The sequence below is a fragment of the Indicator indicator genome, chromosome 1, assembly GCF_027791375.1.
Source record: "Indicator indicator isolate 239-I01 chromosome 1, UM_Iind_1.1, whole genome shotgun sequence".
Taxonomy (NCBI): Eukaryota; Metazoa; Chordata; class Aves; order Piciformes; family Indicatoridae; genus Indicator; species Indicator indicator.
Window position 1 is genome coordinate 122,793,976 of NC_072010.1, and position 17,449 is coordinate 122,811,424.

The window sequence follows — 17,449 nt, forward strand, 5'->3', positions numbered from 1 at the left end:
AAAAAATCCCCAAATCCTGCAGTTTTTCTTAAAGCTTAATCTGTTCTGTTCTGCACAAAATTAGTTCTAGTCTTTACTACAAAAGGTGGGGGTTTGGGAGGTTTAATGCTTACTTAGATCAAAAAGGGAAATATATTGGTCCTTTAAGGCTTGAGTGGTGTTCCCCTCTTTCCTTTGCCCCTGTGTGTGTGCATGTGCATTTAAAATAGCTGTGACCTGAAGCTTATAAGATGAGAGATCACAGAATTGTCAGGGTTGGAAGGGACCTCAAAGATCATCCAGTTCCAACCTTGCTGCCATGGGCCCCTAGGGACACCTCACACTAGATCAGGTTGCTCAGAGCCACATCCAGCCTGGCCTTAAAAACCACCAGGGATGAGGCTTCCACCATGATGGAGATGATGAGGCCAAGACAGCCTTGCCCAGTTCTCCATTTTCTGGCAAATCTAAGGAGAATCATTCTAGGATTTGATACTGACATCATTAGTCTAATTTCCTACAGATTTTATCTTTGATGTCAGCTATTTTTAGAGTTGAATATGGGCTGGCATATATGGAAAGAATTCCCTACTAAAGAGTGGAAGGTTAAGATTGCAGCACAGTGGAGTTTATGCCTTATGCAGCTGTCCATGGATTAAAAGCTTCTCATGTGGATTTCACAGATCTTTTAGGATAAACTCCATTGTGGGCTGTGAATCTGCTGGCAAGACTAAATAATCTGTATCACTGTAGTTAGGAGTCTACCAGCTGCCTCTAGAGGAAGGACACAGGATGCATTGCCTAGACACATTTAATGATCTGTATGGGTGTCAGGTAGAAAGCAGCACTTTGTGGGAGAAAGGACAAAATGTAAAAGTGGTTTCCAGGCACTTTAAACAGTTGGCTCCAGGCATTTTTTTTTTTTTTTTTATTTCTGGCTTTGGTTTTTATTTTTTCCCTTTTGTGGTTCTTTTTTTTTTTCCTTCTTTTTTTTTTTTCTCTTCCCAGCTTTCGATTTGAGGTAGTGACTCTGTAGGTAAGGAAAAAGATTGACTGACTAGGACTGGAAGAGATGGAAGACATGAGAAGGCAAAGGGACAAAAGAAAAATAATTCAACCTAGGTACTAAGAGTAAGCCAGAAAGTGATGAACAGATGTGTGCTTAAAATACAGTCAGCTCTGTGTAGTGGGGGAGGAACAGCAATACCTCAAGTAGTGTGAAAATGTGGAGCATACAGAAAGGGAGTTGCAGGACACTTGTATGGAGCCATCTTAGTTCATTCAGCTCTTCCCAGCATTTTTGGTCTAGCTGAGGTCACTAGCTTAGGTACTTGCTGGAGTATCTTAGTGCTCATGAACCAAACTGGCCCTGAGCCCCAAGTCCTCAGACTTTCCAGGGATCAAGTTGAGGCTGACCACCCTGTAATTCTGTGGATTTTTCACTTCTACCTGTGGTAGCTTTAGGCTATGCCTTTAAAATTTTTCACAGATCTTGAACAGAACAGTAGTAAAACGTAAATAAATCCCTATTGGGTTTAAAAAGGAAAATAATGATAGTTCTAAACAATCCTATTGGAAAAATAAGGGACTTCAACTAGTTGTAACAAAACATTTTTGCTTTCTTCTTGCTTCCTTGGGCTGAGAGATACTAACTTTGTGCTTCTGCTGGCTTCTCCTTGACTTGGCTGCATTGTTTTGGCTAAGTCTAAAAAAAAAATCTCTCTGCTCCTTTCTCTTGTCCCTTTTGTGTACAGGGGAGGTAAGGGTGAAGGGAGGTAGAAGCTATTAGCAGCTCCCCTGGTCCAAGACCAGGGGGGTCCCTGTGCTGTTTATTAATTGTAAATACCTGTAAATATTGTCAGTATCGTATATTTGTAAATATTCATTGCATTCCGTTGTAGATTGCAGTTTTGCTTGTAAATACAGCTTTCATTTGCTTCCAGCTGAGCTGGTCTGACAAATTTAATGTTAGAAAGCCACACTGTGGTGTGTTGAAAATTCCCCCCAACATTAAATTGCCAGACCAGCTCAGATGGAAGCAAATGAAGCTGTATTTACAAGCAAAACTACATTCTACAATGAAATGCAATGAATGTGTACAAAATACACAATATTCACATATATTTACAGGTATTTACAATTTATAAACAGCACAAGAACGCCCCTGGACAAAACCAGGGGAGCCAGCAACAGCTTCCCCCTACCCTGCCCCCTTCCCTCTACCCTGATGTACACAGGGGACAAGAGAAAGAGCAGAGAGTTGTTTAAGATAGCCACAACAAAGGACACAGCCAAGGTCAGCAAAGCCAAGCACAAGCACAAGTTAGTGTCTCCCAGAAAGGTAGTTTACAGAATTGTCTTATGTTGGCAATTTGTCCAATAGGATTATTTAGAGCTTATCCTTATTTTTCTTTTTAAATCCAGTGGTGATTTATTTCCATTCTACTACTTTCTGTTCAAGACCTGTGGAAAATTTTCTAGGCATAGCCTGAACCTACCACACACACACCATAAGTGTGGTTTTTTGACGGCAAAGTTGTTATAGCCAAACATTTGAACCAGTTAAAAAAGATGACTGAAATGATATTTTCCTAGTGGTAAGTATTTGTTGTGATCCCTGCAAGTTTAATATGGTGAGTACCTATTCTATTTCATGTAAATGGCATAAAGCTAGTTATTCCTGTTCTGTGCATCATCGTGCTAGTCATAAAAATGGGTCCAAACTTGAAGTGAATAGTCTAGTTAGAGATGGTTAGTCTTTTTTTGAGTATCAGTTTGAAGTGGAATATGGTTTTGGTTTTGGTTTTAGTTTAAGATTTCTTTTGCAGCTTTTTTCTTCTTTTTCTACAGGAAAAGCTATCACATCTGAAGAAAGGCAGTGCACACACTTTCCATAAGCAAGTCAACATAGCATGGAGTTCCTTTAAAGTCAGTTAAAGTAGATTAGTAGTGGCAAGCATTGGTTTTAACAACTTTTAGGGTCATACCAGTCATTTTTCACAACTTCACCAACTCTTTTTTTTTTATGGCCTACATAGGTCCCTTCTCAGTCTACAGGAAGAAAGTGATGACTGTTATGCAGCATTGCTGTTACCACTTCTTTTGACTTTTACAGTAGTGTATCCAGGACAGTAGTAGCAAAAGCAAGAACCCTCACTATAAAAACGACTGAAATACCTGTTGTGGGTGTTGCTGCTTTAGAAACATGTTCCTCTTCCAAAAGAATCACTTTTTTTGGTTTGTTTTGACAAATCCAATCTGTAGATTAAAATTCAGCATACTTCATATGTTTGATTGAGGGAAGATGGAAACCTTCCTTAGCTGGCATTTGACACATACACAGAGCAGATTGTTGACTCAGCAGAGATTCTTCATCTGGCAGTTCAGGAAGCCACTAAAAAACTTGCTTATTTCCATTCATCTTAGGAAATCCTTTTTGACTTTGAATGGTCTTAAAGCATGTGTGTGAAAGCTGAGCATATGTTCAGGTGATTTTATGTATAATAATGCTCTTTTTATGCAGAATTGAAATGCATCATCTCTTCATGAAAGTAGGTGCTTCCCCTAGTGAATCCTGTCAAAATTTCTCCAGTGTTTCTCCATGTTGTATGAGCTGGCAGACAAAAAGTTATATTAAAATGGAATAACACAGAAGTAACACTTCAATAACTTTAGGATTAAAAAATTCCTGTGGATTTTGGTCTCCACACTAGAAAATCCACTATCCAAAACATTATTCAGATTGTCAGTCTCAAGTAAGGCTCCAAAGACTGTTCTGTATGCTGAGAGGGGAGAGGTGAAATTTCCAGTGTTTTATGAAGCGCTACCACTGAGAGTGTAATGAACATTGGAGATCATCTCTTCATACCAGTACCATCCAGAGGACAGGCAAGCATTAATCTCCAGGCCTAATGAAAGTGCCAGTTTGACAACACTGAAGGGTGCATGTGGGAATAGAAAGGCAAATGACAGATTTTGAGTGTGCAAATGCTCAAGCAGTAGAAGAATAATTTCGAAGTGTAATTTCAGAAGGGCTTCTATAGCCCAAAGTAGTCTTCCTATTATCCACTGGCATTTGATACTGACTCTAGCTTTGTAACAGTCCTCTAAACTCATAGAATCATAGAATCAACCAGGTTGGAAGAGACCTCCAAGATCATCCAGTCCAACCTATCACCCAGCCCTATCCAATCAACTAAACCATGGCACTAAGTGCCTCATCCAGCATCTCCAGGGATGGCAACTCCACCACCTCCCTGGGCAGCTCATTCTGATGGGCAATCACTCCCTCTGTGAAGAACTTCCTCCTAATCTCCAGCCTATACCTCCCCTGGCACAGCTTGAGACTGTAATTGTTTCATTATTTTTGTAATACTTAGTAAACTGTAAAAAATGGCCCAGTTAATGTTGAGGAAAGTGGTTATGGCATGATACTGTGTGCCACTGAACTTCCATCAGGTATATCTCAGACCTGCAAATACTTAAGCACATGCTTAAAATTAACAGCCTCTTCTCATCTGCACCCTGTGATAAGACAAGGGGCAATGGATCTAAACTACAGCACAGGAAGTTTCACTTCAACATGAGGAAGAATTTCTTTACTGTAAGGGTCACAGAGCACTGGAACCCCCAGAGAGGTTGTGGAGTCTCCTCTGGAGGCTTTCAAGACCTGTCTGGATGCATTCCTGCGCAGAGACACTCATGTGCTGAAGTCCATAAACATTGCCAGTGTTAGATGCTGGAAGGAAGCATTGTGAAAAGTCTCTTATCATATATACAAGGGCCAAAAAGAATGTTTTGTACATTCCTATGATATTTAGTCTTTTCTGGGTGGCAGAACTTAGAGGCCTGAAGGATCACCACATCACACAGCTCATTGTCTTTGAACATAGTTTTCACCTGCTTACCTTGGAGACTATTGTCCCAATTTTCATTTACCATTGTGCCTGTGTTTAAAAGAGAAGGGATGCAGATAAAACTGAATCTCCTTGTGAAAACTGATGATCTCCACCTCTGTATTTTCCTTTTCAGACTACTGCATGTGGGTTTTGTTTTTTTTTGTATTTTTTTTTTTTTTTTGTGATGTAGTACAATAAATTAACAGGTTTGCTGAATTCCACTGCAGGAGATCTGGTGTTCTCGGAGAGGATGCTGTAAACAGTAATAATTTTTAAGCTTCTTTTAGTGCCTTGGATTTGATCTGCTTTATTAGGTTTTTACCATGAAGCATTTCTGATCCACCCTCTAAATTTGCAATAGGAGGCAATGCTTTGCCAGTTGGAAATTTAGTGACTGATAAGGTTTTATATATTCTGTGGTATTCTGTGTAACAGTATCATTAATTCTGATTACAGTACACAGTAATGTGAAATATTAATTCAGAGAGCATCTACTGAACATAAATATTGTCACCTACTGCAATGAGTTATTTCTAAGGCTAAGTAAGTGATTTCATTCAGAGCTATTAATATTTTTAATACTTGTTTCTTGTTTTGACTTAAAATAAGAACAAGTGATATTAGTGTTGGTTTTATGGAAGGAATAGTGACTGCAAACTGAAATACAAAGGTGAGACAGGATTGGGAAAGGATTGCTTTCATTGTTTATTTCATGAACATCTGAGGGATCATTGTTACACCGAGGCAGTAACATTTATTTGTTCATCAATGAGGGAATATGGAAGAACTTCTCTGGTTTCTGTGAATGAAACGAAGGTGATGCTTTGTTTCAAAAAGAGCAGCACTTACCAGCTAAAAATGCACCAAAAGCATTTTAAATGTGAGTTTGAGTTATGTGATGTTTCCCTTGTTTTATGGAAATTAATTAAGGCTTCTTCTGACATTTGGGTTGTTTTTGTTTTTTTTTTTTCTCTTTCAGTTGTTCTTCAAGTGTGCAGCTTAGTCCTTTACCCAATCAAGTTCATCGAAACGGTCAGCTTGAAAATATATCATGAGTTCAACTGGGGCTATGGCCTGGCTTGGGGTGCAACTATATTTTCATTTGGGGGTGCCATTCTTTATTGCCTGAACCCTAAGAACTATGAAGACTATTACTAGAATCATTTAATGGCAACTAAAATAGCAAAAGGATTACCCCATCTTTTCTAACTCACGGTTTTTTTAGAACACTTGTGGAGCACCAAACAGTCTGCTCTGTTGATAAAATAGCCTTTGCCTTTTGGGTGTGAACACTGTAACCAGCTTTTACAACCATTTAAAAGAACTGCAGACACTAGGATTGCTGATCTTACATAGGCAGATGCTGCAAGCTGCTGATACATAAGCTTCATTTTTTTCCTGACAACAAGCAAAAGGATCTACGTGACTGCGATCGTTGTGAGAAAACTAGTTGGAATGAGAATGCAATGCCAGCATCTGCTATTGCCTTCAGGGGAGCAGCTGGTATAGGCTCCATTTAGAAGTTTCCCTGTATCATAGAGGATTCAGATGTCTGATAAGCAGGCAGTGGCATCCTGTACAATAGGCTGTGTGCGCCCCTTGTTACTTCCTCAGAAAAAGCTCGTAAGGAATTAGTTGCAAGTGACTGTGTTGAGGGCAGTGAATGTAACTGGTTAATGACTTGTCTAATATGTTCATTCAACAGTCTTCTGGGAGAGTAATAATAATAATAACAAAAAAAAAAAAAAGCAACAAGGCACCAACCACACAGGATTTCATGAATTGGTAATTGACATCAGTGTGCCAGCTCTAGCAGATTGTTGAAGGAAGTCCAAACTGGGAGACACATGCTTCCCTCTGTTTAGTTGGAAGTCGTCTCAGCAATGAGTGTTGTGCTGGGAGGGTGGAGGTAAGAGGGAGCAAAAATAGACTTCCTCTGTCCCTGAGGCATTGAAAGTGTATGAATGAATTGCAGTTGTCCTAGATACCCATTTAACTTCTGAACACCATCATAAAAAGAATGTACATGGAACAACTTCATTTATATTTTTCAAAGGTATTTGTTAGTCTAAATGAATATATAATACAAATATAAATGCAGAGGGAGAGGGATGATTCATCTGCAAATGGTAATACGAGCTGTGATACAGTGGTTAAAATACTAACTTTGTATACATTTTTGAAAGTCTCCAATTGGCATCCCCAGTTGTGGTTGGTGTTACAAAATAAACATAAACCTGTTTGTCTTCTGTATATGCCCTTGTACAGACTCTGTGTTATGGGAAATGCTTAGAAGTTCACATCAAGTTAAGACAGAACTGGACAAAACAACTGCTTGTTATTCCATGTGTAAGCTAGTACTTACTAAACATTCTTTTCTGAGGCTATTGCAAAGAAAACAACTGCCATGTAAAAAAAAAAAATCTAGTTAGGTTGTGAGCATCTCTGATCATCAAGAGCACAACTGAGACCCCATCATGTCCATATTAAAACATTAACACTTCAGGAGGTAATCTCTTGTTTTTTAAAAGCTGAGCTTATAATGGACTGGCTGATGATTCTGTACATCTCATTTCTCCTTCCCTAGTATGTTTTCCTCTTAAAACATCCAGAGACTGCACCCGTGAGACTCAAGGTAATAAGAACTTCCACATGAATTTAATCCCCATCACTTTTTTATTTTTGTTTGCAATTTGCTTCCTTGGAGATCCTCAATTAATTATGAGCATATTTTTATACAATTCTAACCTTTTAGAAACAACTATTTTTTTTAAATGGAGAAATGTAAAATATATTCTATGCGAAGCTGTGCAAAGGCAAACACGCTAGGGTTGCACATCCACCTCTACGCAAGTGGCTTTGCTTGTTACATGGAAAAAGACTGCTAAATTACTCAGTGTCAAGAGCAAGTCTACAGTGTTAGTGCTTGTGCCACTGTTTGCAGGGCACAGAGGTTCTGCAACAGCTGTGGAACCACAGAGCTGCCTTTAAGGAGGTTGTTGTGAAAGTATTGCTGACATATGGAGATGGCTTATAAAAAAAAAAAGCACTCTGCGGCTCTCTGGTGTTAAATCTTTGCTACTGTAGCAAAATATTCCATATCAGCAGCCTTTCCAAGACCAGTGGTGATTGGTTAGACTAGATGGAGCAAAAATGATAGCTTGACTTGGAAGGGATTGAATGGCACTGCCTAGAGAACACAAACAATGGGAGGAAAAATGATGTCCCCTTGTTTTGCAGGCACCAGAGAGCATTCGTAACTGTGTGGTTTTTTCAGTTGAGACTGACTTGAGGCAGATATTCAGTATATCTTCAGTGTATCTTTCTGAACAGCTGTGTCATTCTGCTTTTATTTAGCAGCATGGAAAACATTTCAGTTTGGCATGGGAATTAGGTTAATGTAGAGAAGCCCACTGTGAGAAGTCATCTGTACCTTTCTAGGAGGGTGGTGTTTCGATGCTTACAATGTGTGGCACTTTGCCTATGCTGACAAGAAGGTACAGTGCTGAACCCATATCATACCTACTACTTTATCAGATGCATTCTTTTCTTTCTGTAGAGTTTGAGTGAGAACAACTGTCAGGCCTAAGGCATATCCACATTGTTGGCATGTGCTCTGAAAGTCACCTGGCTGTTAATAGGAAAGGTGTTCAGGCAAAAAAATTCACCAACACAAATGCCTAAAGACAAGGTTCTTCATTCATATCTGAGTCAGAGATCTGATTTTCAGTCTCAACATCTACTTCTCCTCTTGAAGACAGTGAAATCTATGAGCACTTGTCTCTCAAACTCCTCAGGTCCTTTGTGTTTGTGTATCTGCTATATGGGTTTATGTACCTACCTTTAGCTACTGCCATTTCTATCCTCCCACCCCTCCTTACCATGCCAGTTTCGGCAAGCGTTCCATTTCTCAACACTGAACTAAAAGTAGCTGCAACATTGTACTGATCTTATTTTTTTTTTTTTTCTAGCCACAACTCTATGTCTTGAGTGTACCTATGAGAAATCAATCATTTTGTATGTTGTGCTTGTGTTCATGTCACAGTTATTTCAGTTGTTCGACTTCATTTCACTGGCAGGATGATTCTCTAACACAACAAATCCATTGTTTTTCTTCCAAATATATATGAATAAATAAATTAAATATATACATATATATAGAGAGAGAGAGCAAACTTGCAAGCAGGGCTAGTTATTTGTATTTTTTAAGCTTAAAGTATACCGTCCGGTGCTGACAAGTACCTAGCACCTCTTCTGGATTTCTTGCACAACTCTGTTTAGCTTTTTGTAAATTTTAAAAACAAATATAGAGAGACCTATGTGTTTGAAATATAAATGATATATATATGGATCAGCATGTAACTGTATATTATTAAACATGCAATGAACTGACTGGTAAGTGAAGTCTAATGGTTAGCAATGTAATTTATTAAGACTGTATTTTTGTACAGCGCAGTGCACACTACCCTGTTGCCTCTGTGTCCTCTATAATGCCTAAAACTGTGCCTAGAAATTTCATTTCTGTCTTGAAAGGAAGGAGAACAAAAAAAAAAAAAAAAAAAAGAGAAGACAACAATTAAATGCTTCATGTTGTTGATGGTATTGTTTTTTCTGATGTTGTTCTTTATTTATTTTTGGGAAGTGTACGGTATGTTTATTAAATGAATCCACCAAACTACAGTTTGTTTTAAATGGTCATTGTTAGCAGGGAAAGACAGGTTTGTTTTGTTGGGGGGTTTTTGTTGTTTGTTTTTTTTTTTCATCAAAACTTTAAAGTTTGGAGTTTTAATACCATTTCTGCATTTCACAATTTTTGTAGCTTACATAAAGTTTTATGTGGAAAAAGTAACTGAAATAATAATAATAAAAAAAATTGTTACAGTAACCAAACGTGGCTGGCTTGCTCTGAGTAGAATATGTATGCAGCTGAGATGGTGTGGTTTTCTCTTAGTGGGCTGAAAAGGAATACCCTGCTCAGGCTAATAAATATGCCTGATACTCAGTTTTCATTCTAAAGAAGTCTTATCAAGGTACACAGGAGGAGAGAGGGAGAGGTGCAGACGTAACCTTTCCATCTCACCTGGCCGTAGAACAAGTAGTACAAGGTAGGTGTTTGGGTGTCACAGAGCCCATTGGAAAACCAAGTTGTTTTACATGTGGTAATTAACAAGGCCATGTGTTAAAATGGGAATCTATACTGAGCACCTTGTTCCAGTGGGGAAATTTCTTCATGATACACAGGTTTCTTTTTCGCATTTCCAGTAACTAATAATTCTTTCCACTTTGATTCTGAAAGCCACATGACTTTTTACTCTGAAAGAAACCCCTGAAACTAACTGATTTTGAACCTGGAATGTGATGTTGCAAAAATGGAAAAGCATGTTTAAAACACTAAAGATATGATACTGTACTGTGTCTATTGTTTGGTATCCTGCTGTCATCCTCTGCATTGCTGAGATGAGTAGAATATGTATGCTCTCAGGTGAGCAGACGGCAGCATGAAGAAGAAGCTGCCAGCAGAAAGTGACAGAAGAATGGAGAGCAGAAGCCTTGACTTCAGTGAATTATTTCCACGAGCGAGTACAGGCACAAGGGTGAGATGCACAGGGTGAAAAACAAGTCATGGAAAAGGAATTCAGAGCAGGAATATGACAGGAGTGGAGAAGGATGAGGAGTATCTGAAGATTTGGGGTTTTTTTGAAATATAAGTACAACAAGGGAGAGAAATTCATAGGGAAATACAAATCCACAGTCACTGGAGAGTGAGCAAGCAAGCCAGAGGTGATGGAAGACTTACTTCTTGAAATCTGCACTCAAAAATGTGATTACAGTGGATGTGGCTTTTGGAGGCGTATTCCCCAAGGATTTGCCCTGGGCTTCATGCCCAAATTTTAGGTCATCTGTGTGCCTGCATGCTGGCACAAGGTCAGAGGGACCCACTGGCTTACCAGTGGAAGAAATTAAATGTAGAGTGAGGGTGCCTTACACAAACATTGTCTATCCAAACATGCTAAATGATAGGAGCCCTGGCCTGGCAGGAGCTGGCATGCCCTTGCTGTACCAAGTATGTCCCAGCAGACTTAACAGTCTCGAGTGGCATTTCACAAGGTGTTTGGCGTCTGTTATAAGGGTAGACCTGCATTCTGCTGCTGAACTGGGTGAAGTGTGGCCAGATGTACAGCATGATGTGAACAAGAGGAAACGTGTGGGAGATGGTGTATGAGCCTGTATTTGTTCCCACCAAAATGCAGTTTGAATGTCAGAGAGCCACAGAGTACTAGGTGGAAACAAATGATTTGAGGTCTGTAAAGGATACTGAAAACTACAGCATGTAAACTCAGACAAATCTAAACAAAACAAAACTTTTGGGGAAGTTGATATTTTAGTTGTTTGTCTACGGATAGTGAGTTTCTGTACTTTGAAGGAGTACTTCCCAAGTCAACGTTTTTTTCTGTTAAATATATAGATGCAGTGGGATTTTGAGAGATAGAGAGGAGCTTCTCTGTTGTGTTAGTGACTTCCTGGCAGTCTCTTGATGGAAATCAGTACTCGTGAGCTTTTCCAACAGACAGTAGCTCCAAAGAGGACTTTAAAATCTTCCAAAGAAGTTGAGTGTTTGTCTGGAAATTGACACAACAAAGATTGCAACCTACAGGAAGGCTGAGTTTTGTGATTTTTCTTTTGTTCAGTTAATACATCAATTTTTTGATACATGAGGAGAAACACTGGATGCTGACAACCAAGTACAAAACAGTAGTTCAGTGTTTCATTGAGAGCATGGTTTGTACATTGTCCCTCTGCATCTAACCAAACAGGTCTGCAATCCAGTAGAACATTGCCTACTCTTAGACTGATTTTGTTGGTATATAGAAACTCACCATTTCTATATGGAATGTATGAATTGTTAATGAATTAAACACAGATATCCAACTACATTTTGAGTTAGCAAAATCATAGAAGGTATATTCAGCAATATCTACTATTGCTTATTTTACTTCTCCTACTTTCCTTTCCTGATCCCTTTTTGTTTGCTTTTTCAGACCCATGATACTATACTATTGAACTATAAGATCTGATGCATAAAAATGAATGATTATTGAGGCCTGCTGCTGCAGGAGAACATCTAAATGCACACACCTTCCTGCCATCAGAAGAAACAGACCCAGAGCCAAGCTTCAAGGATGCTAAATGAACTACAAGACTCCTGAAAGATCTGTAGTTAGTTTTAATTCCGTGAGAGGTGCTGGACTGCAAAGTAGGTTTGGAGGCTTTTTTCAGCTCAAACCCTGAACACATTTCCCACCAAACATAAGCTTCCTGTGACGCTTTTGCCCTTTCTTTGGTCACTACATAGCTTCTGAACATCATTGTGTTCAGAATATATATAATATATACTGTGCACCATAACTAAAACCCTGTTCTGAAGGGTGATATTGCCCATTATGCAAGGAAACTTAAGCTGGACAAGACACAATGGGATTTGGGATGATACTGAGTCCTGCCACAGTTCAAGATTAGATGCAGGCAGCTGTATCTCTTGGTGAATGTGAAACCAGCTGTGTCTGAGCTAAATTGTAACCGTACAACAGGGTGCAAAGCAATTTCTGCAGCAGCAGACAAGCCTTGGTGTATAACAATGATGAATGGGTTCATAAATGGCTTCCTAAAAAAAAGGGGAATATTTTTGTGAGTGACTCAAGAGCTGCTGTGGGCCTAAATACTCACCTTTGTCTCCAGGCTGCTGTTCTAAGCACTGTCACAGGAGGCAGAATCAGAAGCATTATCTTAATATTTTCTTTTTTTTTTTTTTAATTGGGAACAAGTCATGATTTTTTCCTCAGATAATTTTATAACATTTCAATTATTTAAAATACTTAAATATATTCAGGTGGTGAAACTTCAGATCTTTTAAAATAATTTCTTATCTGTTATGTCTGGATTAGGTTTCTTTTTTTTTCTCTTTCAACTGCTTACCTATTTTTCTTATCAATAGGAGAAAAAAAACCCACAAGTAAAATATCTGAGCCATTTGGAAGTTGAGAAAATAGAAAAGCAAGGCTCAGCATTCTGCTTATCTTGGAATAAGAGGAATGGGTGGGACTAATTGAAGCTCTATCAGCTGATAGCTCAGTAATAAAAATGAGAAAAAGTTAAATGAATAGCAGTTGAGAAATATGCCCCCTTTTTCCTACACACACAAACTTTGTTTCCATCCATTTCCATTTCTTCCCTTGATGCTGCAAGAAAAGAAACATTTATTTCAGGCTTCATCCTGGTTACTGTCTTTTGAAGTAAGCATGCCTGCTATAAAGCTGTATCACAAAGTACTTATTAAAGTAATATCAAGAATTTCTAATGGAAATGTTTAGAATACCTAATTTCCAAGGCCGAATTGGAAGCAACTTAAATTATTACATGAACAGAATTTGCTTGAGGGAAAGCCAAAAGGGAGTCATGTACTGAAATAGGAAGTCCTAGCTGGATGAAATTATTTCCACTTTGGAACGTCTGAAAAGCTTTGCAGCTGCTGGATTAAAAGAAAAAAACCTACCGAATTATTCTGCATTTGACTTTTTTTTTAACACATGGACATAACATAAAACACATCTTTTAACATAAAAGATAATGCAGCCTGCAAAAGGGATAGGCAGAGATATTCTGAGAAGTTTAAGTGTAAACAGATTGCACTCCATTTGTTTGAAAACAGTTCTTACCTGACTGAAGTGCAATGCCATTATCCTCTCTAGCAAACATCTTGTCACATGCTTTTTTTTTTTTTTTTTTTTGTCTGTTTTTAAAGCTGTAAGAATGTGACAGTATAGTGGTCTAGGCCTCAGGTTTTAAAATTCCAGCTGTCTTGGGAGCCAAAGGTGCAAACCCATGCTACACTCAGCTCACGCCTTCATCCTGGCAAAGCGTATGGAGTGCTCACTGGAATGCTATTTGCAACTAACAGCTCTTGAGTCTTGCAGACAAAAGCTAAAGCATCAAGATTTTGACTGTTCTGTGACTATACAAAAGAAGTTTTAGTTGCAGGTGTTGAGAGGGGGCTTGGCAGGAGCCATTTCAATTTTCTTACAGATTCTCCCTCTCTCTCTGCAGTTATACTCAGACCTGTGCAAGTCTGTGGATGACAGCTCTCCAAATCAGAGGGGTGTGCAGTCCAGCAGTGATGCTACTGAAGGGCTTTGGCCACCTGCTGTCATGCTCTCACTGCAGCTGTGAACTAAGTATCTGATTTTTCCCTGCTTGTGTCAGTGAAGATTTGGTTGTATAAAACATGAATAAGGAAATCTGTAACCAGCTGTCCTGGTAGTGGCTGGCCAAGTCCCAACTTCTTTGAAAAATGTTGAAATCATCAGTAAGTGGGCAGTATTCTGGTACATGTTTGTTGTAATAAATGACCTGCACTCACATACTGAAGACAATGGAATTTTGGGCATGGACAAAATCTTACCAAGAAACAAAATGCAACACTGGCAGGGCAGGATACGTAACTCTCATATCCTAGACCTATTCTATATACAGAGAAATCACAGAATGCTAGGGCCTGCAAGGGACCTTAACAGATCTAGTCCAACTCCCCTGCCAGAGCAAAATCACCTATACCAGATCACACAGGAACACATCCAGGTGGGTTTTAAATACCTCCAGAGAGGGAGACTCCGCAACCCCCGTTGGGAGCCTGTTCAAGTGTTCCTTCACCCTCACAGTGAAAAAAATTTTCCTCATATTTCCATGGAACTTCCTATGCCTCAACTTCCACCCATTGCCCCTTGTCCTGCCATTGGGCATCACTGAGAAGAGCCTGGCTCCATCCTCATGGCACTCACCCTTTACATGTTTATAAACATTAATGAGATCACCCCTCAGTCTCCTCCTCTCCAAACTAAATGGAACACCATCAAGCACAGGTACACCTTTTCAATGTATAAGCTAAAAAAGTTAGCATATGTATCAATGAAGAGTATAGGGGCACCATTCTAGAATGCTGCTCCCACTATTATTTTTTAACAGAGCTTAACAAAGTATGTGGCCACCTCAGTAAGAAAGCAAGGAGAAAAGAATGAGAATGTCTCAAAAAAACTAGCAAGCACGGAAGCTTCATTATTCATGGCCAAAAACTGGCAATTGGAGAAGAATGCTATCTCAAATTTATATTTTAATGAGAAACTTTTCTTGCAGGTTAAGTAAAGTTTGAAGCTAACCCTGCTTTGCAAACCCTGTTTTCTGAGAGGTTGGTGTAGATACAGGCTAACTAGTTGCTTACAGTAAAACTCTTCACACCTCTCATTCAACTTTGTGGGTCTCCTGCAGCTGGAGCTCCTGAGAACAGTTCTGCCAGTTCTCTTAAAGGTCCCCGGGTTTAGTAGTACAGCAAAAGTTTACCAAAAAGTGAAATCAGCAGCCTTTGCCTCCCAGTGCAGTCACAGGTCTGTGGAATTCAAAGCAGGGTTCTCTAGAAGCTGCTAATTGCCTGTCAATCATTTGGCACACAAGCAGTTCACACATTTTTGCTATCGACCTAGCAGATTAATAGTATAACCCAAACAAAGGAACAAAGGCTAAACTGTTCAGCTGGGAAGGGTAATGTGTGGTCTTTTCAGGCCAAGATTAACAGAGAAACAGAAAAATGGTGTTCTTTGTATAACTAAAGCTGCAGTGACTGTAACTCTGCAAACAGACTGAATGAGTTCAGCACTATTTGCCAGCCAAACCTGAAACAGCAGTGCTTAAAAAAAAACAAAACAAAAAAACAGAAAAAAACAAACAAAACCCCCCAACAAACCAAACCCCCCAAACCTTACACTGAAAAATCTTTCCAAGCAAAGTGAAATAACATTAGAGTTAATTTGATTTCACTTTTAGGAGTCAGCAGCATAGCTAAAATGATTCACAAATGCTAGAAACTGGTGACCATTATGCCACAGCCTTATGCTGAATTTATTTTTAGTATCTCTGTGAGTCTATTTTCAGGACTAAACTGCACTGTTTAAAAAAAAAAAAAAAAGAGTGTTCTAACTTTTCTACTGGTATCTTTGGGACTTGTATACTTGGACTGAGGTCAATCAGAATAAGGGTACTATTATTGCTGAAATTAATGTTTTTGTAGTTATTTGTATATTCATAGCTAGGAATTCCAGCTAGACTATGACTCCAGTGTGCTAGCAGCAAGGCCACACCAAAGGCAAGCCCTTGAAAATGTCCAGTCCTTCTATGGACTATGAAACTTTCAGTCAAAACTTCACAATAAAGATTGCAATGAGAGGTGTTCTCTAAATAGAGCAGTGATGAATGAAGAGGGGGACTCCTGTATGGATTGACTGCTGCCAACCACATTTTAACTACCTTTATTGGCAATTACTTGTTATTAATTAGACACCATTGAAAGAGAAAAATTTCATTCAGGCTGAAAGAAAAAATACACAAAATAGACCATGGGTCTTTCATGATTTCTTGAGGCAGATTTTGTTTCCAAAGGCGGTAATGACATGCAGTTCTCCCTTTAGTTTTGTCTTCCTCCTGCTCACCATACCTATGCCCACAACCTCAGTTGTTCAAATAAAACATTTTTCCAGGACCGCACAATAAATTTGTGTCATTGAAATGATCCACTGCATAAAAAAGTTTCTGAGAAGTATTCTTATCACAGACCATTTCATGAAGAACCAGCTGAGGTGAACACAAGCAAGTGGGTAGGGGAGAACTAGAGCTATCTACATTGCTGCACCATGTTGCCACCCTTTTGGTTTCTGCATTGCAATCCCTGACTTGGGAGGACAGATATTCTCTTCATTGCTGCTGTTAATCAGTCCCAGATAATATCTGCTCTCCAGGCCAGATGATTCAGAAGCCCTGAATAATACTAAAAAGCAACACATCAGAGAGTCTGAAGCAAGAATCAGCTCTTCTCATACAATCTGACCTCCTAAAAGGCCCAAGAGGCTCCCCCAATAACTTCTGCAGCAATTGCTTAAATTCTGTATGAGCAGTATTTCCAGCCTCTGCATTGCTCCCAGTGGCTTTGGCTCAACCCTGTAACATCTTTCTTGCTTGCAGTTTCATGATCAGCTGAAATCTTCATTTGGTGGCAGAGGATCAGTTCCCATCAAGCAGTCACCTTTTCCTGTCACCTTTTCATGTGTTCGTATTTTAGCATCTGTGCTGCTGTGCACTTGGGGTATCACAACAGCTAATCCAGCAAGGATGAAATATAGGGTCATTGGGTTTCAGGAGGGCTCCTGTTCAGGATGATGTAGGTCCAAGGGTCAGTGTGAAACCACATCCTATGTGTCTTAAATATTTAAGCTTTATCACAGCCAAATGAAAGGAGGACCAAGAGGAGCAGCACACAGCTGCCTGAGGAGACTGCTGTTTGCAGGTAGTTCCCTCAGGAGAACTCTCTACCTCTCTGGGAGGGAGACTGGCTGAAACACAGCACTTGGCAAGCAGTAGCATTGGGAGTTTGCAGATATTTCAGTTTATTGCAGGAATGGCTGCAGATGCAGATATGGAGACCTGGTGTGATTGTCTTAGCTGTCTGCAGGCCACTACCTACTCTCCCAAAAGGT

General features: G+C 39.3%; 1 protein-coding gene across 1 annotated transcript in view; it reads left to right on the forward strand.

The window, feature by feature from the left end:
- TMEM47 (transmembrane protein 47) overlaps window positions 1–9,434 on the forward strand; it is a 28,079-nt gene extending 18,645 nt beyond the window's left edge. The window contains exon 3 of the mRNA XM_054399686.1: window positions 5,857–9,434. Coding sequence (XP_054255661.1) covers window positions 5,857–6,035 — 179 coding nt within the window. The 3' untranslated portion in view covers window positions 6,036–9,434. The remainder of the gene's footprint in view (window positions 1–5,856) is intronic.
- The last annotated feature ends 8,015 nt before the right edge of the window (window positions 9,435–17,449 follow it).